Genomic DNA, 24,270 nt, shown 5'->3' on the forward strand with positions numbered 1-24,270 from the left:
GCTGCCCACCAGCCCCTTCCCCGAGCCCAGGCTGAGCGGGCGGCGAATACGTGGCCAAACCGGAGCCCAGAACCAGCTCCGCGGTCCGGCGGGGCCTGAGCGGGGCGGATGGGCCGGCCTGACCCGGGCTGTGCTGGGCCTGCCCGGGATGACCTGTGCGGACTCGCCCCCCGCCGCAGCCCCTCGCTGCGGCTCGCCCCGTGGGCCGGGTTATGTAAGCGGTCCGGCCCCGAGCAGCAGCCGCCGCATCTGCGGCGCTCCCGCCCCTGTCCCCGCCCCGCTGCCAGCGCCAGAGAGGCAGGAGGCGGCGGCGGCGGCAGCGCAATAGAGCAAGTTTTGTCTCCGGCGAGGGGGTGGCCGGGTCCCAGCGCGCTCGGCAGCCCGGCAGCATGGCCGCGGCGCCCCTGGGGCGGGGAGCAGCCCCCGCGGCGGCGGCAGCGCCCCGCTGAGCTCCCCGGGCAGCGGCAGCGGCGGCCTCCGCCGCCCATCCGGACCGCCAGCCCGCCTGCCGGAGAGCGGCGGTCCCCCGGCCCGGCCCGGCGCGGCACCATGTGGGGCGGGCTGCACCCCCAGCCCGGCTTGCGCGGCTACAAGGCGGGTAAGGAGCGCTGAGGAGGGCAGGGTCTAGGGCGCGGGGGGAGGCACGGGGGCCCGCGCCGCTTCCCCTCCCCCGGCCCGACCCGGCTCCCTCCCGGGTCCCCGCGGGATCGCCGGAGGAAGCGGCTCTGCCCCCACAGCTCGCGGGAAGCGGCGCGGCCCCTCTCCCGCGCCCGGCGCCCGGAGGGGGACGTGGCGCCCGGAGGGGGCGCGGGGGCCGGCCCGGTGCCGCCGGCGCCGAATCGGCCCCAGCCGGGGGCTCAGCGTTTCCTTAGCTGGACCTCGCAGCGGATGACAAAAGCTGAGCTTAACCTACATAATCCTTTTCCATGTTCTGGGCTTTCTCTTCCGTCCCCGATTTGTGTTAGCGTCCCCTTAAGCAGAGTGTGTTGGAAGCGTGTTGCTCTTGATGCTTTTTCGTTTCAAATTCAGACCGGAACAAATGGGTCGAGTCTTGGTTTGGGGTTTTTTTTGTTGGTTTTTTTTTCCCTTTCTGCCCCTTTTTTCTCCACCACTTCTCTGTCTTTGGTTTAATTAGAGCCTAGTTCCAGTAGGCTGGCAGGGACGCGTTGAAATGTAAATGCTTGGAGTTAGGTTGTTCCAGGGGAAGACACCTCTGTGCAAGCGATGGGCTGACTTCCCCCGTCACGGCTGTCAAACTGGCAGAGCAAAACCGGTGAATTGGCTGCAGAGCCGTGTGAGCATTGCTTTTGGGCAGGTAAGGCAAAGTACCGGCTCTTTAGGATGCCTTTTTCAGGATTTGAAAATGCTACGGGCTGTATCACCTGTCTTAGCCTGGCAGGGCTTCTGCAAATATTTTGTCATGTTTTGATTTATTGAAGCAATTGATCACAAGTGGAGGTCTGTGGTTTGGCTCTGCCATTGCAAGTGCAAAGTAGTGCTGTTGGAGTAATTTCTCTCCTTTAGAAATTTGGATTTATGATTTATTTTTTGCAAAGGATGACTGTATAATGTGTATACAGTTAACTGACATATTTAAATGGCGAGATTGTTTTGCTTATGACTGACAGGGTTTTTCTTGCAAACACAAGAGCTGCTAAGACATTCTCAGCAGCTGCCTGAATCTCTACAAGTAGGCTAATGTTCATCCCTATAAGGTGAAAGAGGGCATTGTTCTTTTTTTCTGTACTGTGATTAAGTTACGAATTCCTATGTATAACACATTTGCCTTGTTGAAGCATTTTAAAAAATCATTTAGTACTTCCTGCAAAAGAATTGAGTTACATTATCTTTGTACTACGGCCTGCAAAGATAGTGGGTATTCTGAACAATAGGTGTGGAGATTTCAATTAATTTGATGGAAACTGCAGGAATTTAGGAATGTTTCAGTTCTTTATTATTTGTCTTTGGGACAGGAACTTCAAAAGGTTATGTCACGATGTTCTCTGACACTAATTTCAGACCATTACAAAGGTTGTTGGTATTAATTTTTCACTTGTTTCAGAAAACTTTAGATTGTGACATTTGATATATTGTTTTCCCTTTTATTTGGGGTCAAATAAAGTGTTTTAGAACGTGTTGAATTTGTCAGCAATTCCAGTAAATTATTGGATTAATGTTTTGCTTTGCTTGTCAGAATTGTCTGTAAGACTCAAGAACAAATTTTTGTGTATTGCTTCTAGTTCTTCCCCTGTCCCTTCTGTTCTTTCGAACTTGTATTAACCCTGAGTATTTAAATGTATGTTTCTCTGTAAGAAGTAGAAGTGTAAGGTAGAAAAACTGGTATCTAATTTGAGATAAGATAAACTAACAGAAAGTGATGATTAGTTAGAAGGCAAGTAGGTTGAGGTTTAACCTTGAGGGATGATGTGTGCATTATAATTTCCAACAGAAGAGTGCCCTCCTTCATCTGTCCTATCCAGTTGAGAAGCTGTTTTGTGTGGTTTGTAATGTGTCTGAAGATGTGGAAGTTAATTAGCTCCATGCAGGTATTTTTATTGAAGGAGTGACAGCTACTAAGATCCTGTGCTATTGTTACTGCCATGTTAGGTGTTTCTTCTGTAAGGAAGCTGTTCATGGGGAAAATATTTTTTAGCAGGACAGTAGCGTCCTACTGGAAGGAAGCAGGAGTTTAGGCACTTATTTCTTAATCTGAAGGAACCTTTATTCTGTCAAGATATGTTTCATACTTCAATAGCAGCTATTTGATGTAGATTCTAATTGTTGTGGGAGTGTAACAGTTAATGACTTGATAATTTTTGGTAAACAGTATTTTTATACTGAAAAGCTTCTGTTTTGCTAGTTGTACTTTAGTTATCTATGAATATGGGTATTTAAAAGTCTTACTTTTGAAAATCAGACAGTTGAAAATCATACAATTCCTTTACAAAGCTAGGTGCTTACTGAGCTGTTTACACAAGGGAATTATCAGTTTTTTTGTAATAGATGCAAATTAATTCTGGTTATCTTAAAATGTAACAGGCAAGGACACTTCTGGAGCATATTTAATTTGTGACCTTCAATTTTATTCTTTCTTCTCATTTCCAAATGGTACTTGCTTTTTGGTTCAATAGGAGTGCCTGTCCTGAAAAAAAAAAAATTGCTGTCTTGCTGTTTGCATCCCACTGAGATTTTTTTTTTGTTTTAGACAGGTGCTCCTTGTACGATCAGTGAATTTAATGACAAAGGTTGCTACTCATGCAAAATAATTTCAGCTCCTTACAGTCTCAGTGCCTGTCCTGAAAAATTAAATTGCTGTTTTTGAAATGTACATGATTGACTTAAGCCTTTCAGTCTTCTTGTACACGTGACTGTTTATGAAACCCTTGCAGCATAGTTTGTACCTCTGTAAAGACAGCAGTTACTCATGTGCTGTAAGAATTTAACTGCAGTGAAGGGCATACAGCATTTTAATCCCTTTGCTTATTTATCTAGACCAGCCTTTGAAATGCATACTTGGTAAATAACTCTTTTAGGACTGTGAAAGTGCTCATCTAGATATGGTTAGGCCATGTGTGTCCAACAGATGCTTATGGAAAGTGAAACTAGCACTCTTTGAAATGAAGTAACACATACATTTATTACTTTTAGTAAACTATGCCACCTCTAGTCAAGCTTCTTTCCACTGTCCATTACTGCCTATTGGTAATATTGGACATCAAAAGGATTTTATTTGCCCTCCCTAAAAATAGTAGCCTGCACCCCTCTGCACCTGGAGCCCTGGCAGTGTGATTTTCCCTGCAATCCTTGTGCCTCACTGGCAGTGTGACACACGTGGGTCTGAAAGATTATTTAGTGATGTCACAAGCAAAGTGTCAGGAGCAATAAGGTCCCAGCACATTGTAAGGCCCTTGGGGCACTGCCTTCTTGGGGTGCATGTGGGCTTCACAGGCAGCTTCCTATCTCAGCCAGGGTGGAGAGGGTGGGGCTGATGACACTCGTTTTCATCCTTTGAGGTGGGGGAAGAGACAGATGTCCGGTGCTTTTGTTTCTGTAACAAGTTTTCTTGCTCTGCTATTGGAGATGTGCAGCCAGGGATGGTACACCTTTGGAAGCATCTTGAAAATGCAGGTTTATCTTTACAGGCTAGGCAAGGCGATAAGTGGTGAGTTACTCCAAGTGTAGATTTTAAATTGGTTACCAGTTATAAGTGTATAAATGTGTTTGTATTTGGTGCATTATGAAGATCGTTCATCCAGACTTAAAATGTAGGGTTCCAGCTGCAAGACGGGCTGCTAGAATGGCCTCTGCTGTCTTTCACTATGGGGTCAAATGACATTCTGTGTTTGAGTGATGGTGAACAGGAACTACTTCCTTTCAAAAACGTCTTTTTTTTTTTCCTCCCTCCAGGCAACTCACTTTTATGGATATAGCATCCACTCTTTTAGTGTGTGTAGAACACTTTTATCTTAAATGCTTGGCAAGAAAAGAATGATGGATGTAAGGGTGTATTATAGTGTTGGTTTGGAGGTTAGCAGTTATTCTGATCTCCTGTAACACTTTAACTGACTGAATATTGACTTGTGGTTGCAGTAATTCTTTGCTTTTAAAATTTTAGTTAAAGGAAGCAGTTACTACTTTAATAATTTGGAGAATAATGCATTTGTTTTACCGAATAAATATGTAGTAAAAAGCAGCCTGGGCCATTCTGTTTGCCCTGGGGGAGGTGGTGAAGGAAGTGCTAGTAGGAAAATAGCACCTGTAGATTCTCCAAATAATGTCTAGAATTTATGTCAATCATATATTGATTCTTAGAGTGCAAAGTTATTTATGCGAAGATTTTAGCCAGGCACTTAATATCTGTTAAAGAGGCCATGTATTTCAAAATATGGTGCATGGTGGTAAGAATGGCTGAAAGGCTCCTAAATTGCATGACTTCAGGTTGTAGCGAGAGTTGATCATCTACCATTGTTGAAAACAAAGCCTGTTTGTTGTAGACAAGGAGAAGAGAGATAATATGATTCTTGTTCAGTATCAACTGCTTTGTCTTCTGTACTCTTTGGATGCTTGTCTTTAACATACAACTTGCCTGTGGTTTAATAGTTAGAGAGTTAAACTAATTGTCATTTCCTGTGCTGGTGGTTCTTTGGCTGAAAAAGTGCTGACTTGGTTGTAGTTTTCAGCAATCTCTTGGGTGGCCAAGTATGTCTTAGAATTGTACACTGACAATGAAACAGTCTCATTGTGGTTGTGATTAGCTTTAAAACACACTCAGGCGTATTCACTGTGATTCAAAAAGTGGCTTTCTTACTGGCTTTTGCCACGGGTTAGCCTTGGCTCACTACTCACTACTGCTTGCTGTTCCCAATCCTCAGTGAGACAGGAGAGAAAATAGGATGGAAAAGCTCATGTTGAGATGAAGACAGAGATTGCTTGCCAGCTGCCGTCACAGGCAGAACAGATTTGGCCGTGGTGTCAGTCCATGTCGACTCCTTTTCACTTCTTTTCTCCGTCCTCGTGCTGTTGCCCTGCTCCAGCCTGGTCCTTCTAGGTCCTTACAGGGTACCTCTGCTCGGAGCTCCTGCTCCTCCTCCTCCTCCTCCTCTGCTCCTGCTCTTGCCTCTGCTTTCGCAGGACTGCTCCTCACACTCTTGTTCTCCCTGACTCATTGCTCTTTCTGAACAAATGCTTTCCCTGAGGCACTGCCGTCATGGCAGTGGGGGCTCAGCTGAACCCTGCTGTGGCTGCCTGGAGCCGTCTGGGACCGGCTGTGTCCATTGCCTGGCAGCCCCAGACACTCCTCACGCGGGCCCCCCCTGCAGCCCCCCCAGCTCTGGGCAGCTGCACTCCGTAAAACTTCTTCAGGAGAAAGCCATTATATTTTGATATTTCTTTTCTGGAATAATACTAAATATAGTGTCCTGAAGTTTATTCCTGCCAACACTGAGGGAAGGTGTACTGAAGTATAATAAGTTCTAGCTCTTGCCCTAGGCTCCTACATGAAGTTTCTTGCTGTCTTGGGCAAGTTGAGGAGGCACTGAATGTGGCTGGTGGGACGCTGCAGATCAGCTGCAGAGGCCTAGAAGTGGATGGCTGGAGAAGAGAGGAACTTGCAGCAGGGAATAACTCATGTAAATATGCTCCCAAGTGTGTTAGTCCTGATGATGTGTCAGGATGTCTCATATTCCCAGAAACTGCTGACCCCTGTGGAATTGCCCCTGAGGATGCTAGCTTTCCCTGGGCACTGTGCTCCACGGCATCTGGCTCGGTTGCCTGAGTGCGAACATCCTATTGATTGCCCAGCCACGCTCAAGTGACCTATTTCTCTGCAGCCAGCCGTGCCGTAAATGACACTGCATCTTTCTGTTCCTCATTCCCCAGGGATCTCTGCTGTTTTTTGAGATTCGAAAAGCCCATCTGTAACACGAAGAAAAGAGGCTGACTTTTGACAATTTTTTATTCTTTTTCTTTAAAGGTGTGATAGTCTCTGAAATGTGGGAAAATATGGCAGGTAAACTCCTCTTTTTGCCTGAAGGGGTGTGTGTAGGTGGATTGCAGGGCATGATTTCATTTTGCAGCTAAAATAATCTAGTGGGTAGTTGCTCCCACCTTTCTGTGTACCTCCACTTATATGCTTCCCATGTACCCATTCTAACACTTGCTCAGCCTTACAGCAAACTAACTGGGGAAGCTGGACCAGGAAAATACTGAAGTTAAATACTGAATGAGAGATTTACAGTTGTCTGGCCCTGGTGTCACGCATCTGACAGGAATCTGTCGGTTTCACTGCAGAAAGCATCTATCCTGATGTCTGGCAGGTGTGGGACATGTAGAGTTAAATAGGCTAGCTTTTCAATCAGCTGGTGGACAGTGGAAAAATCTCCCAGCACAGTCTTGGTTTGCTGCTGCAGATGACATCAGGAAGTATATAGTTAATCCCCAGACTTACCAGGAAGGTTAAGGAAGGTTAAGTGAAGATCAGGAAAAAGTGACATTAATTCCATTGGACAGTGTAACTTCCTCCAATTAGTGGACTCAAAGGTTTAAGCAAGTCCAGAATAATGGATAATGACTGAAGAGGTGGTAGCAGACTCTCTGTTTTGCTGAGGAGGGCCAGTACAAGTAGTGTCAAATAAAGGTATTAACTGCTTCTTTGTTTCTTAAAATACCTGAAGCAGACTTAGCAAATGCAATTAAAAAAGAGAAAGATGCGTTCAGCTTTCTGATATGTTAGAGGCCAGTGGTGTGGTATTCAGATGAGAAACATTCCTGAATGATCCTGGAGTCAGATCTGAGATTCCTTATAAGGTATCCTTATATTTTTAATGTTTGTTTTACTCCTTTCATAGCATAGTTTCCAGATGGTGTGGAAAGCTGCAACTTTTTTTAATGTTTCAAAACAAATTAACCTTTTCTCTTTTTTTCTTCAAGCCTGTCTTTCTTATAAGATGGTGTCTTCTTGCCTGAATGCCTAAATGTTCAACATTTACGCCTTTTGGCAATTCTCAGTGCCTCTAGGGGCATTCATATAGTTGAGAATTAGTGCTTTGTTTAAAAGTTTGGTGGCTAACACTGATCAAAGACCTGGTGGTTCTGCAGGTAATAAGAAAACAAAGTACAAAGTGTAGCAACCTAACTAAAAGCACAAAAAAAACATTGGAAATACCATTGCTCAAAACTTCATCATTTTTGCTACTTAGCAAAACCAAAGCTAACAGTTGCAGTCTGAAATCCTTTCTGTTCTCAACATCTGAAATTACCAAACTGATTGAACAAAGGCTATTGTGTGGTTGGTAGAATTACTGTAATGTAAAGCTTTACATCTAAAGTGATTGTAGTTGTGAAGACAGAAACACAAAAAGTGCTGTTTTTGACTGAAGGTATCCTAAATAGACTTGATGGTGTATTGTGTGAGTGATTTTTCTTTTTTTAACTACTACTTCTCAATTTCCAGGGTATTGTCCTTCCTTATATTGAATAGGTGTGAGAGGAGGCTCTAAAGCTAAGTGTGGGGAAAAGCTGTGGTCTGTGACATGGCTGGAAACTGAAAGTTTGTAAGGAAAATCTCCTTATGTCTTATATGAAGACAGAATTTCAGCCTTTCTACTGATATGTAACAATGTGGGAACTCCCTTGCATAGTTCTGTTACTCCCTGCATGCTTCTATTAGCATGCACTAAACCTATAGCCTGGAGGCTCAGTTTTGTGATACTTGCACGTTAAAGTAAGTCCTGTTGTGTTAATAATGCACATTAGACCTCTTTAACAGTGCTAAGATTTTTCCTTCATTTTTCATACTTGAGCAAAATATTTCAGCAAAATTTTATTTTGGGGGAGTCTCTGTTTTCTCCATTTATTTTGGTGTCAAGGATATTTTTAGAACTCATATATGACTACAAAGAGAAGACAAATTATGCACTTTTCTTTTGTAAAGTAAGACTGTTAGACTCTTATTTGTTCCATTTTGCAAAGCGTGGGAGCTACTTAAAACCATTTAGTATTTTTTGACTCATTTTAGCAGTTAGGATTACTTCACTTTTCCCCATGCACAGAGGAGATTGAATTAAGCCTTTAAACAGAGAGAGAGAGGACAAAGGTAATTCTGTAAGAAAAATGTTACCATGACAAACAGCTTGGAGAACAAGTTACCTGGTTTTGAATACTGATAAAGCTAAGCTGTAAGAAGGGGTTAAATGTTATAACCTGTGATCATTACATTTTTTTTTTTGATAGAAGGATTCACTGATCAACTGCAAATGCACAGCTTTTTTAACAGACTCTAAGAACTGACTGCATGTCCTGAGGGCTTGCCATTCAAAGTTTATATGAACTTTAAGCATAACTTAATGTGTTTATTTTCCTTGGTATTCTCCTCTTTGTACTGCTGTTGATAAACTTTCCAAGTTCAAAAGGTAGCCTTCTCCTCTGTAGTTGGTATACGGAGGTGCATGGAAACTAGGAATATCATTTTGTGCTTCCATGGGGTGAATAGTGTATTGAGTCCATAAACAAAGAGGGAAGCCAGCATAGCAGGCATGAGGTAATAGTTGTAGTGTGTGTGCCAAACATGAAATAAGAAACATCTGCAGTTTGTATTTTGAAGTTCTGTTTTATGCAAATGTGCTATCTGGAAGCAGAAAACTCACAGGAGTGCCATCAACAATTGGACTGAATTTTTGGTCTTCCTCCTGTCAGTAATGAAATGAAAGCAAACCTCCTTCTTTTCTGTCAAGGTTGGAATTTAATCATTGGTTTGATGATAAATAGCTATGTATAAATGCTATGTATGAATTATAAAGTGTGTTATGAATTGGTGTTTGGTTTACATACTTTCTAGAGTAGAAGACAGGGAAGGCAAAGCCCAGTATTACATACTTGTGTCAGTTTAAGGATTTTGCCACCTTTTTAGTTAACAGTTGAACACAGCTCTCTGCTAGCTGAACAGATTTTTCCTCCTCAGCCAGAGATTTATGCCTATCTTGCTCCAGTTTATAATCTGCCTCAATGTGCAGTTTGGCAGTAGGATAAGCCTGGTTGCTGCTGGGCATCAGACCTGTAGGTTCCCACTCCCTCTTTGGCACTGCTTCTTTTCGGACCCCTTGCTGAAAGTCTTAGAAAGTCAAATTAGCAGATCACCTTTTCCATCAGCAAGGACAGTTTCTTCCTGAGCCACCTTCTGTAGGCTCTGGAGTGGCAGCACTTACGCTGGGGAAGCAGGACGGGTGTGTGTCTGGGCAGGCTGAGCAGCCTTTGTGCAGACCAGTAGATCCAATTAGCTCTGATGTCAAACAGAGTTCCCAGCTCAGATTCATTTTAGCCAGTGGCATAAGCTGGCCAGCTGGACTCTTTGCTGGAAAGACACGGATGTTCACTTCTTACTTTCTGTAGGCTCTGGTGGGGTTTATAGAGAGCGAGCTACCTGATTGTGTCTTTGATCTGCCATGGCAGGATTCTCAGAAGCTCATCCATCCAACTGACTTATTTATGATTTTTAGTTGCCATTGTTCCTTTAAATTGCATACTTTTCTGCATGAGATACTTTGTAGCTTGTTATTTTACAGTCCTGTGCACATTTGTTAAGCCATAAAAATCAGACCTTGTAAAGGTTCGCTTTGAAATAGTGTTTTGTATAGAAAACAAATGTTTTATACTTGTAATTATCTATGATGAGAGATTGTACATTTAGCCACTTCTGAGGGGGAAAATAACCCAAACTATTTAACCTTTATGAGAAATTTGAGAGGCAAAAGAAACTGGAGGTTTGGTGACACAATCCACTTAAAATTTAGCTCTCAGGAAACTGAAGCAGAAGTTTATGTTCCTTAAAATATGACCATAGCCTGTTTTTTTTTTTTTTGTAAAGGCAGTTTTGATACTGCCAGTCAGGTGTATGTGTACTTTGAGGATTGTATTTTGAATATTTTCTTCTTAAGGTTTCTTTCTTCTACTTTAATTTTTTTTCTCTACTATTTTATGTTTTTCTCTCTACTAGGTTAATTCTTTTGCACATTAGTAATACAGAGGAGGCAGTGTTATCAGCCTCTACAAGTAAAAATGTTGGTAAATAAGTCACTCTCAATAGTCTTCTGTTTAAACTCTCACATTCCTATTTTTCTTTCCCTGCTTCCTTCTATATCTGTTCATTTTTATCTTTCTTCATGCTTAGATTTGTTCTAATCTGTATGTAACTGGAAAACTATGAGAACTTAGTTAAATAGCTTGCAGGCTCTGTCAAGAAAGCACACTAATAAAGGATATGAGTCCTTAGAATGAATCATACTTGTGCTATCTGACACTGTAATGTACTTTTGAGAAACTGAAATGTAAAAATTTAGTAGTTCAGGCTGTCATTTCATCCCACTTTACCCTGCTTCTTATTGCACTTTGATTAAACTGTATCATCCACCTACTCTCAGCTGCATTCATGTGAGAGGAGGGACTAGGGACCTTCTGGTATCTTAGTTCACGGCCAGCTGGTAGAGCTGTGAGTTTCCACCACTTCCAGAGCATTTGTAAAAAAAGGATCCCGAAACTGTCATCTGGGCACCTTCCCTGAAAGCATCAGAAACCTCTCTTTCCAATGTTTTGCTCACTCTGAAAGAGAAAAGCCTGCATAGTAGACATGGAACTTATTTGGGACTTTTATATTAATAGAAGCTGCAATTTGTTTTGCAGAAGGACCATGGAGATGAAGTGCACCAAGGAAGTATGTGTCTAGGAGGTTAGAATTGGGATGCTGTTTTTTAAACATCATTTTCAAAAGAATTTATGAAGTAGTTATTTATCAAAGTAAGTTAAGGGGTTTTTTTGTTTGTTTTGTGTTTTTTTCTTTTTTCTTTTTTTTTTTTCTTTTTTTTTTTTTCTTTGCCTGTGTCTGGAAGGAACACTGCTGTGCCAGGATCTTTTTATTGTGTCAGGATATCAGATTGAATGGCTGTACCTTATCATCCACCTTAGACTGAAGGAGACTGCTGTTGCACCATTCTATTGCTAACTCTTAGATTTTTTTAAATCCCTATATAAATGTGTTAAAGTATGACATCTGCTCTTGTGTCTACTTTTGGAAAGGCTTTTTAGCATTTGGGTTCCCCTGCCTCTATTGCCTTTTCTCATTGTGTTATCTTTTCAGCAGTTAAAAAAAATAGAATATTATGTGAAGGCTTGTTGTGCATGAAGCACACACCAGAGTGATATTTCCTTTAATCTTGTGGCAGTAATGATCTTGCAGGTATGATGAGTAAACAAACATTTTCCAACCAGAGTGAGTTTTTTCCTACAATACAGCGACTGTATCATTGAGAGACCACTTGTGGGTTTGTTTGTAGACTTTTCCTTTTGAAAAGATGTGTGGCTGTGCAGCCTTATGGGACAGGAGAGAGAGCAAAACAGGGGCTGTGACACCTTAGAAAATTTATTGAGAAGGTAGGTGTGTGTAGAAGATGCAACGGGAATAAGTTCAGCAGTGTCAGGGGATTATATGAGTGGAACTGGGTTAAAGGTGAGTTGACTTCTTTCAAAATACTGTCATATGATCTTTGTGCATGATTAGCAGTGTTTTGGGTAAAGGTACAGATGGTGAGGGTAAAGTAATTAATTGTGGCAGTGTCTTTGGGCTGAATGTTGACTCTCTTTCCTTGAAAGGGCTTCAGGCAGACTTCAGTGCCACCCTGGCGTGAAATACGACTGTACAGCCTGGTCACATCCATGATGACTAGAATGAGCTTTGCATAGTTAGTTTTGATAGTACTGTAGAGAGGTCTTCTTCAGAATCCTTTGACTGTATAAATTTGCACTGACTGTCGTGGGTGATTCATTTCTGTTCACAATCCATGTCAGTCACAGTGTGGAATAGAAAAAAAAAAGAAATCAGTATTTTTAGTTCAGAATATATCTGCTGTGAAACCCAGTTAAGTCTTCTGCTGTTGCTTTCCATTCAGTGTCTAGGTAAAGTAACAGTATCATAGCTGTCACTTAAAATAATAATCTTTACATTCAAGCATATTAGAGGTATTTTAGGAACCAAATATAAAGATGGTAATGTTATTATTTTGTGTATGTACATCATAGGGGATCCGTGCATGAAATTAGGTGTGGTAATTATCCAGAATTAACTGTGAGTATTACTGACAGCAATAGATGACAGCACTCTGTAACCCACAGAAAAAGATACATGTTTTTGTGGAGTGAAATTTCAACAACTGTTCCCTTTTAATAATCTACTTCCTGCCCTTTATATACTTAGTTGTAAAAGGATCTGGTTTAAATGCCTAGACTGGAAACAGAGGACTATGTTGGTATATTTAACTGATCAAATTTATGGAGGCATCAGCTGTCTGTATAAACAAGGCTTTTGAGATTTTTTTTATGATCTTACATGTATTTTGTCATGTTTCTTGGTGGAAGTTGCAGCCTGGTAGGATGACACTACTTTTTTATCTTCTACTGAATCCTATGAAAGGTAAATTTTTCTGGCCCAGTAAAGAACGGTCGTACATGAATGCTAATGTACAATTCAGCAGCACAAATGTTGATTAGAAATTTTTGCTTGCTTTTCTTACCCCACTCTGTATTTTAGGCAGATGGACACTGGCTGTTGATTGGCAGGTTTGAGATCAGAGCAGCAGGGTGAGGCAGGTGTGCTGGCTAAGCAGTGTAGGGACTCCTGTGTATCTTCCCCTTTTACACTTGGTTATTTTACTGTAGGCTGTTTGCTGTATGAAAGATCATGCATTTGTAGAGAGCTGTTCAAAAAGGAGATGGGGAGTATAGCATGGGGTGCATAGCTCTGGGATTCCTCAGGACTTGGCTCAGAAGGTGAGTTTCAAATAAAGAATAAAAATACATTACTTTTAAAATAATGTCTTGGACTAATGAGGTCTATAAGGTCCTATTTTATGTGTTACTTACTGTTCAGGCTTAATATTTGTGTTTGTTTCTACTATCTTGGTACTTGTATTTGGCTGTTTATGTTGCAGCTTCTCAAAGCTGATTGAACTCACTTTCTCATGCAGACACTTGTATATTTGTAATGGCCTTCTATGAAATAGAATCTCCACTAGGTCTGCAAGGTTACACAATTGTGTGGATGTGCCATGAAACATTAAAAACTGTAGACTCCTGGATTACATCACTAGCTATCCTTTTCAGAAAAAGGAGTATGTTTAATGTCAGGGGAGCAAAGAGAAAGCATTTATTGAAATGATCATAGGCAATCATGTTCTATTGACATACCCGAAATGGGTTAAAACCCACATACTATTTACCTACTGAAAATTAAACCAAGTGTCTTTCTTGGGACATACCCTTTTTAAATGTAGAGGCTTTTCCTCAACAGTAGAAATCCAGTGAACAAACTGACTGTTCTACCCCAGCCCATGTCCACACCTCTGTACAGGATGGCTGTAAGAAAAGGCGTGAGCCTGGTGACAGCGCTGTGGGTGCACTCTGGCTGCTGTGCACAGTCAGCTGTGCATCCCATGGGATGAGAGGGGAGTGCCTGACTGAAGAGACCCTTCTGGGGCCCAGAGCACTGTGCAGGTAGACTTGTGTATTTCCCTGGAAAGCTAGATGGGATCTGGCTGGCCTGTGTTGAGTCAGAGCTTAGAAAGTCTTGCTGGCCTCATTCTGGCATGCTGTGTGTAGCTATGGATGTGTACCAGCACTTAACTTCTTCAGGCCTACCAGCTCAAGGATCAGGCTTCATGAGTTGACTTTGTGATGCTGAACTGTCCCTGGGTGCAAAGGTGCTCCGGAAAGCTTTAACTCTGTGATGTGCCAGCATGTCCTCCTGGACCTGTCCTTCAGCATGCCACCTGGGGCTTGGTGTGTCCCAGGCTGTCTGTGTGTAGGTGTAAAACTGAGAATAGATTATAGCAGGGTGTTTTGTGGTGCCTGTTATTTTCTCTACTTACAGTACCTGCAGAGATCCCAATGGGAATGACTGTCTGCCCCCTCTAGTATGTTACCCCTGTTTGTTCACCGAATCTAGTTGCACTGGGTTGTTGCATCTTTTAGAGTATATTGCAACAATATGTTTTGAATGTGAGAGACTCTCGAGATTTTTGGAGAATTTTCTTGGAATGGAAGATGGTAAAATGCTGGAAGAACCAGAGAGGTTGTGGAATCTGTGTCCTTGGAGGTGTTCAAGACTCAGCTGGATGGGGCTCCGAATAGTCTGATCTAATTATCTTGCTTTCAGTTGAAACTAAGAGTAGGTGACTTCTGAAAGTCCTTTCTTAAGTTACTCTCGTTCTGTGCTATTTTTAGCTTTTATTCCTCAAAGTTCCACCAGAACAAAAAGTAGCTCTCCCTTTTGGGGGTTTGTATATGGATGGTTGTAGGCTCACATGCTGAGCATTTGTTTAACCAAGAGATCTAAAAGTTTGACACTTAATGCTGTGTTAATGCTATCACTACTCCATATTAAATAATCTGCTGCATTTGTTTTAACATGTGTAACACTTAAAAGCTGAAATGTCACCAAAGAGTTGTATGGTGGAGAACGGCATAATAAAGCCTGAATCAATCTAAATTTCTCTTCTATAAATGTATTTTAAATGTCTCCTAAACCAGAACTGTCTCTGATTTAATTAGCTTGGCCTTCTATAAGTGAGTTTTACTCTTGCTGGAATATCTAGATGCAGCTTGAGAGGGATGAATTGTAATTCTTGTGGAAAGTAGCCCTGTTCAGTGGGAGGGGTGGTAAAATTATTGTTCCCAAAGCAGCCAGTGAAAAACGTGCTGGATTGTAGGAGAGGAAGAAATGTCCCAGTTTCCCACTAGCTGTATGCAAAATGGTCACACTTGAGTACATTAGATGATGACACAGAGAGGGTGATATGAAGGATGACACCTGGAGTGATATTCCTTTGGAATCTTGGCTGAGACCCCTTTACAGGGTGTGACTGGTGAGCCATGGGCACATGTGTTCATGTCTGGCTCCTCTGGTCTCTCACCCTTGGATTTGAAAGATACTCGCTGGAATAGTTAAGGAGACTTCTGGAGAGGAAAAACTAAGAAGAGAGGAAATGCATTGCACAAGGTATGGCTGAAGTAGAATGAAGGGGAAGAAAGGGTGATTTTGAATTACGGGGAGAAAAGGTAGGCAAATGAGCTAAAGGGAAGAAGAAGCATTAATTCTCCATCTCAATGGAGAATGAAGTTGAAGCTAATGTGATGGACAGGTATATTTAAGGCCTTCAAGAATCTACCTACAAAAATACTGTTTTAGATGTCATGTTACAATTCAATAGTGCATGCCATAAGGAATTTACTGTGTAAGTATTTACTGTGTTCCTCAATTTTCAAGTGGCTTGGCAAGCTGTTACCACTCTGGCTACTAGGTCTAGTGATTTGGCTGCTATATGGGGATCATGTATGTATTCATGTCTGTGGGGGTAGGGTTATATATGTACCCACATACTTAATTTTTGCCTCATTTTCTGAACTGTTTAATTTACTGGAAATAGCAGATGTCATTGCAGAAGCAAGTTGCTGTTATGACTTCAGATGGACACTGCTGAAGTGTTTAAATGATCTAAAAATAATGTCATGTAGCATAAGAGACATTATATGTGAGCTGATACTTCTTCATGAGTCATTTCCTTCTGAAAGTGCTATACAAAGCTAAGTGCTAGAGGGGGTGTATGTATGTGATTATATATAAATGAAGAGCAGCCGTGCTTTTTTCCACGGTTCTTTATGTGCCTGTGCTGGTTCAGAGTATGAGCGTGGTGACCAATATTCTGCCTTTAAACAATGCTCATATTTAGATACTGGCTATTGGAAATTGTAATGGTTTTCTGGGGTTGTACTGTGATAAATTTTTCCTTGAGGTTGACTGTGAGAATATGTGGCCTACTTTAAAAACTCCTTGAACAGAGGAACTAATTGCTGCTCTGAATGGTGTTTTAAATTGTAATATTTTAACTATTATTTAGATTAAAAATTAACCAAGATGAAACAAACCACTAAATGGATATGTCTCACAGAGGCAGTTTGTGTGCAGCTACATAAGGAATTACTTTGAGTATCGCTGTTGATGATTTCATTGCTGGCTGTATCCGCTAGATCATGTAGTTTTTATGCACAGTAGAAGAGGACTGTATCTCAGTGGCCAAATCTTCAACTGGTTTCTGTCCCAAAATTAATTCATTGCTTTCTATTTCAAGGCTTGCAATGCAAAATTCTGCTGTGAATTGAGAGTCAGTTTTAGGATAGGAATTGTATGGTAAGTGTTAAAGAGTTCAAGAAAAGTTTAAGCATCGTGTTTCTAAATAGTAAAAATACATGTGTTGGAGTTTTGGGAAAGCTTTCGTCTAGCAGAAGGATTTTAATTAACCAAAAAAAACCTCTCCAAGATGCATACACAGCCTGACTCAAGTGTTATATATGAGACATAGGATTCAATTTTCATCTTGACAGGTATTTTGTTGCTGACTTCTGTATTGTATCTCTAATGACAGACTTCTGGCTTTCTTTTTTATAGGCTCAGATTATTCATCAGTGGGATGGTTACCTGGTACTGAATCCCTGTGGCAGTCCTCAACAATTTCATCAAGCAGTCAAAACAATCCTGTGAGAAGACACAGCATAGCTTCTGACAGTGGGGACACTGGGATTGGTACCTCCTGTTCTGACAGTGTGGAAGGTGAGTTGACACTCCTAAGTTTTGTATGTTTCTGAGAGAGAAATGATCCAAAATATTTTAAAGATCTTTTTCACAAGCTAACCATACATCTGCAAAACTGTTGAGCGCATGTGGTTTTTTCCTTGCTGGAGCCAAGTAATTGTTTTGGTGAGGGTTGATTAATTTAGTTCTACATGAGTTGTTTGCATTAATTTGCATCTCTGCCACAAAAGGGGTGCTTGTGTTACATGTTTTGATAATTGCAGTTGCAAGAAGTGCCAGGTTTATACAGAGGAGTAATGTTCTGTACTACAGCACTTGATAAACAAGTGGGAAAAAGCAGAAACTATTGAGGGAGTTGATAAAAGGACAGTGCTTTCTGGTATTCATTGTGTGTGTCACATAGTGTGTGTCAGCAAAGAAAGTTTGCTCATCATGCCGTGAGGAAAACATACTGTCTCTTCTCATCTCCACTTCTGGTGGGAAGGAATTTGCATTTTATTGCATGGCATTTGACACAGTCAACAATCTTTAAGAAAAATCAACAGTATCTAAAGATTGTCAGAACTTAGTTTGGATTAAATCATGATTAGTCAAAGGTGATTTTATCAGGGAGGGGTACAGCCTCTACAGTGGCAGTGTTTCCATAACAGTCACCCTCCCAATGCAGCCTGTCACTGGAATTAAGCTGGAATGAGGGAGAACTAGGCTGTAGTAAGACTTGAGGCTTCCTTCTTGCATTGACTTATTTCCCAGTAAGATTTTTGAGACAGATAATGAATGACAGCAGGACTGTGATATACTTTACTCCAGCATCTTTCTATGCCTGATAAACTTTGCAAAAGATATAGCTGGAATGAGGAAGAACAGGAAGAATTAGTAGAAATGAAGTAAGGAATGCTGAATTGGTGTAAGACAGAAGTCTCTGTGGAGGGCTGAGCATTCCTGAGGAGAGGTCTGAATGCCTCAGTTAAGTCTGTCAGACCTCTTTTGCACATGAGAAAATCCCTTCCACCCTCTTTCTGTTGCATCTGTCAGCTCATAACTTGCTTTCTGTTTCCTTTCATTTGTAAACAGTTGTTGGCTTTGGCAAAATAAAGGTTTTGCTCAGATATTCAAATTCTTGAGTGCAAAACTGAAATAGTAAATGGCTATTAATGCAGCAGGTTGTTGGTTTCTTTTCCCCAAGAGATATAGGGGGGATAAAGCACTCTGATGTTGTTTATTTATATATAGATTTAATCACTCCCAGCCAAATGCTACACAATAGTATTTTAAGACACAGCATTTGAATTAAAACCATGCCCTCCCCTCCCCCCTTTTGAGGGCTTCCCCATTTGAGGGGTTGGATGAAGGAGAGGAAATGAAACAACGGCTCCTCATCAGATGTTCTGTTCTCCTCTGTAGGCGAGAGAATAATCTGTTCAGGGCTGGGTGGGGAGAGACTGTGCTGGGGGAGGAGAGTAAAATAGAGAGGGGAAAGGTTGCAGCAACAGATAGTTCATGAGGTTTGTCTTTTGTGGTGCTTGACAATGGTCAGTTCTACTGCATCCTTAATGTTATGCATTTCCTACTGCCTTGTTTGAAAAACTTTCAAGTAGCAGAAAAGACAGCATTAAAGAAAAAAGGAGGGAAACCTGATGGTGAAATGAAGATTAAAGGAGGAATCATGTGACAGGCCTGGAAATTGATAGTATATGTATGTTTTTAGTGGAAGGGATTGTTGCCTATGATACCTAGTTGTCTGCATCTCTCAAGCTGCCCCCTGCACACATCCACAAAAAGGAAAGAGTATCACTGTCATCTGTGGAACTGTCAGGCCAGACTGGTAATTGCAGACTTGATGCTGACCATCTGCTATCAATGTGATGCTTGGGAAGAAGTTCCTGGGGATTTTTCAGAGTGGATTTTTTTTTTTTTTTAAATTGGGAGATTATTACAATTTTTAACAATGCTAGGATAACAAATTGTGGACATGCTATTTCCTTTCTATTATGCCCACTAAAAATAAAAAAAATTAATTGGAGAACTGGCATTAATATCTCCTTTAATTCTGAAGGTTGCACCTGAGTTTGATGGTACAGATATATAGTTGCTAATAGATATGGTCATGCAGGGAATGGACCTCAGGTATATTTAAAATATATTTTTATTAGGATTTTTTCATAACATCTTTAATGTTCTTTCAAATTAATTTTCTTGCTCATACTAATTTCAGGAGCATTTATTCTCTTAGAAAAATGTAGAGTTCAAAAAAAAAGAGACAAGTATCTCTTGTGTTTGGCTCAAATCTGTGCGATTTGGAGGGAAAAAACTGGGTTTTGACAAGGACAGGGGAAAGGAAATGTTAAAATGTATTCAGTTGATTTTATATTGTTGTGCAAAGGTAGGAAAATTAGGAAATTAAATAGGCAGTGGAGTTTCACTGTTGAAATTGCATGATGTTGAGGTGCACTGTGGGAGCTGAGGACAGAAATTTATAAATGTGGGGATGTTAGTCTGGGTAGATCTGATACTTAATTCAGAGTGCTCTTAATTTAAAGATAAAAGGCATTTTATATCTCTTTAAACTACAGTTAATGTATTTGGGTGTTTTATTTGTTTCCTGTTAGTTTGTTTTGTATTCTGGATTCACATGAGCTTTTGCACTTCATTTTAACAACCATTGTGATACCTGTGTGTAACCATTCTTTCAGTAGCACTTAGAAAAGAGATATGAAGTGTGTATTTTAAGTGTTTTTGAGACTGTTTTTATTTGGGTTATCTAATTAGAGAATCAGGGACTTGGCAGAAATTAAATGGTCTCTAAACCCCAGCAGAGCTCTTTCCTTTGTGCACATTCTGAGTTTTGCCTTTTGGACAGGAGGGATAAGAACTAGATATTGAAGTGATCAGATACAGGGCCCATGATTCTTTCAGACCAAAAAATTTTCCTTCATCAGATAAGCTTGTGCAGCAGAAAGTCCCCAGATCTTTCTCCCTTATTGTTACATGCAATTCATGATTTAACATTTCTGGTTGCAAACTAGTAGTGTGAAAATTCATAGAATGTTGCTTTCCTGGAAGGGAGAGATTGGATGCAGGGAATCAGAGTTACTACATTATTAGGAGTTGATGTTCTGCCAGTTTAATAAACCCCCTTTTCTAACAACCCTTCAACAACTTCTCTGGAATGCTTAGCTGACAGAATAGGAATTGTTTTAATGTTATGAGAGCCAGAGGAGTCTTGTCTATCATTGTCAAGGGAATATATTATCTTTTTAAGGAATTAAAAAACCCTAATTACTTCAGTTGAATTGTAGCATTTATTTGTATGCCAAGGAGCCAGAATCAAAGTTATGTGGTTTTGCTCTTTCAAGCGCTTTCTTCCAGCAGGTCCCAAGCCTGGTATTCTAACGTTTTTGTTTTTTTCATTAAGGAGAAAAAGAAAAATTAGTAAATATAGCTATTCAATATAGTTAAAAGCAGAACTGAATTTCACGAGGCAGAATTTATTTATGAGGTATCTTGAGCAGGGGTTTTCTGCTGCTGCTAAAGACAATGGGATTGACAAAGCGTAGGTCAAACGTAGATTGTGCTATCAGTTTGGGTATCACAAAAATGCAATAGCACAAGGATCATAGATCTTGATTGCTGGCAGTGCTCACCATCTTCTGTGTTCTGTGATTTTGGAAGATGATGGGTTTTCAGGAGAAGTTTGATTTTAACTGAGTTGAAGTTAATTTCTGTACCCTCAGATGCTGGCTAGTATTGGCTTATGTTTGGTGAAGTAGCTTGATTATTTAGAGGGTAGAAAATAATTGTGTTTGCGGCATTTTTCCTTGTTTCCTTCCTCCCTGCTTGCCAAGTCTCACGTTATGAAGTGATGTCCAGCCCTCTGTGAGTCAGAGTTATTGTGTTATTGGATATTATCTACCCTGACCATCAGAAATGTGCACTGCACTTAAGTTTGTATTAATCTCTAGTCCTTATAAGTGGTACTGCCATGGCTTGCTAGAATGAAGTGTCTGTGTAGCTGATGGGGATATATAGGTTAATACTTGGAGTTTGCCTGTCTACTTTTGGGGGGCTTTAGGATACAAAAACAAACCAAAAAACTAAGGGTTATTTCAGATTCTAGTAGCCTATTCCCAGGATTTAACAAATAGGAAAAAATTACAGTAATAATTTCCCACTAAAATAGGATAAATTGCTTCAAGTAACAGTGACATACTCCATGTGAACTTGTGTATTCTGAATTTGAAACTGGCTTGAACTAAACTAAAGGCACTTATTAGTTTCATACATTAATGTTCTGCAGAGAGAAATAGCTGCTGCTTTAACTTCATACTTTGCCTTCTTTTGTAATAGTTTCTCTATAGGAACAAGCTCTCACAGTATACTCAGTTTTCCTCACATAAAAAATACCAGCAGGATTTTTCTCTGGCTAGTTGGGAGTGTTCTGTGCAGTGAACTTGGTGCATTTTGCCTTCAGCTAACATCAGTAGTTGTTTTTCAGAAAAATTCTGTTATTCTATTTGGAAATAACTCTGTGAAAATAAATTCTGCTTACTTAGATTTTGGTGGCATTCTCTTGGTTACTGCACAAAAAGTTATTTCTGTCATATGATATATTTTGGAGCTATGTCACTGACTTGTACCAGAATGTTTAAATGGTGTTATGGGGAAGAGGATCAGAAGGGAAAAAAAAACCAAGAAAAAAACTACCAGACTTCAGGGTTGACATAAAGACAGTTTAATAACAAAAGAAAAAAGTGCGCATTTTGATGTAAAAGCAGCACCAGGAGACTGATGCCCAGCCAGTCTCTGAGTAACAAATACTTTGGAAAAAACCTGCCCCTTAGTTTCATTGCTGAGCATGTGTAGTGCAGAACAGCATGACATTATATAGTATGGAATCTCTTTGGTATTTCAGGTCAGCTGTCCCAGCTGTGTCCTCTCCCAACCTCTTGTGGACCCCTCGCTGGGGTGGCAGAGGCCGTGGTGCTGTGAAGGTGCTTCTCAGCAACAGCAGAGACAATGCTATGTTACCAAGATAAGCACCACAGGGCTGCTGTGAAGGGAAATTACCTCTCTTCCAGCCAAACTCTGTACAATGTCTGCCTCTTATTCCATGTCATTTACATCATGCTAAGGTGAAATATCATGTAGATGTTTTTAATGTCCTCTAAGCTATATTTTTGGAGTGTGGTGGATATCTGGCAATCTGATGAGAAAAACAAGGTGCATCTTGCAATTATCTCATCTGTACTTAGGTTAGTATCATGAGACCTAGGCATGCCAATCATTATGCATCTTTGTTGAGGGATTTCAGGGAGGACTTTGACTTTACCTCGCTACTATAATGTCGAAGAAGACTCTGGCCTGGGTTCAGCAGTTCTGTAGCTCTGGATCTCATGGAGAGGAGCAGAGGAGTGAGATCAGTTTCAGAAAAGCTGCAGAGAGGAACAGTTGTAGCCTTAGACTGTTTTTCTGTGAATACTGGAAACATTCTGTAGCTAGTCAATATTTAATGTACATATTCAGATGGCCTTTGCAGCCTTATCTGAAGAAATCACAAGACTAATTTTTAATCCTTTCCCCTATAGACAGAATAGTGCACTTAGTGACAGACTGTAGGCATTTGGGGTATAAGCCACAAGTTCCTTGTCGCCAGAAAAAACCCACTGCCACTGCCTGGAGTTCTAGCCTGGACTTGACAGAGCAGGCTGTTTTTATCCCTCATAGAAAAGTTTGTAAATCTCTGGTTTTTTAACAGTTTTATAAGACTACCCATTTCTGAAATGCTTATATTTTGTTCTAAGTTTTTATTCAGCAGACCTGTTTCTACTGTAATGTATGCACAGATTAAACTTTTTTTCTTAAAGTCCAGTTAATGTGTTTGTCATCCTTTATTTTAGCCATTTTTTCAGTGTACTGATAATAAGTAATTTCTGTAAAAGGTCCCTTTGAAGTAGAACATAAAAGCTGTTACAGAAAACCTTTTTCAGGGCCTTGCTTGTGTTTCTGTGATAAGTCAGATGGAGTTTTTACATCAGTTTTGGCAGTATAAAAGCAGCAGTGAGGAAGAACAGTGTGCAGAGACCACTTGTGCATGAAGCATGGTTACTCCATCTCACTTCCTCAATCTCTGACTTTCTTCAGTCAGGGGAATTTGGGGGCTGTAAGAGGAAGTGAGAAGTATGCAGCAAATGACAAGTCTGATCAGTTAGCCCAGGTTTGGGGTAGAATGAAACAGTTTGAATAGTGGGGACTGGTAATGGAGGGGGCAGGGCGTAAAGCCGCAAGAATGCTTGCCTGTCTGCTCCTGGGGCATTTGTTTGCAGTAACTCACTTGAGTGGTAGTTGTGTTAACAGCTGCCCTGTTTTTTTCAGGCAGAATTTGTTGCTTTTGATATGTTAAATTCCTTGGAGAACTGTGATTGGTTTGTTTTAAATATTATTATCATTATTATTATTCTAACAGTGCATTTTCTTTTTTTTCCTTTTTTACTGTCTTAAGTGCTTCTTACCCCGTCAAATTTAGAAAGAAAACTGGTGTGGGTTTTTCCCAATGCAAAATACGGTGAAAGAAATCTCTTGGGGTTTTTTTTTCTTCCTCTTAGAGGGCTGACAGATAAGATTTTGTTATGACAATGACTGTGTTTGTGTCAGCGGCAGTCATGAAAGTGAGCATTGTAGAAGTGTTGTCAGCTACACAGAGGTCTTCTTTGCCCCTGGAGCATGTTCTAGTATAGTTGTCCTGTACAATAGGTTAAAAAGGTTATGCTTTATTCGGCTTATATAAGTAAATGCAACTTATGCAACAAATAGCTTTGTAGTGAATTCTCAAGCTTTGTCTGCAGAAAAACACTTCTGAGGCATCCCAAGTAGGAAATGTTGGTTGTGGACATCTAACCAGTATTTTCTGAGTATGGGTATTTTGTTTTTAAAATGTCTGTTGAGTAGCAAAATCAGAAAAGCAACAGAGGGCAACTTAGGTGTCTGTGGGAATAAAATGAAGTCTATCTTTAAAAGCAGAAAGATGATTGTCAGGAAAAAAGGTGGTGTTCTATTACCTCTAATGCAGAAAATGTCTCTGACACCAGTCTTCTTTGCAACTTTTTCTAAGGTCTTTGTAATGGCAGTAAAAACTGGAAAACACA

The 24,270-nt window shown here is 40.7% G+C and overlaps 1 protein-coding gene across 1 annotated transcript in view; it reads left to right on the forward strand.

The window, feature by feature from the left end:
- Window positions 1-469: 469 nt before the first annotated feature.
- The window catches only part of CEP85L (centrosomal protein 85L), a 106,997-nt gene continuing 83,196 nt past the window's right edge, over window positions 470-24,270 (forward strand). The window contains exons 1-2 of the mRNA XM_014263483.2: window positions 470-598; window positions 16,985-17,146. Of these exons, the coding sequence (XP_014118958.1) occupies window positions 550-598; window positions 16,985-17,146 (211 nt within the window). The 5' untranslated portion in view covers window positions 470-549. The remainder of the gene's footprint in view (window positions 599-16,984; window positions 17,147-24,270) is intronic.

Source organism: Pseudopodoces humilis, chromosome 3 (genome assembly GCF_049639895.1).
Source record: "Pseudopodoces humilis isolate 2021_Gansu_Grassland_sample_001 chromosome 3, ASM4963989v1, whole genome shotgun sequence".
Lineage (NCBI taxonomy): Eukaryota > Metazoa > Chordata > Aves > Passeriformes > Paridae > Pseudopodoces > Pseudopodoces humilis.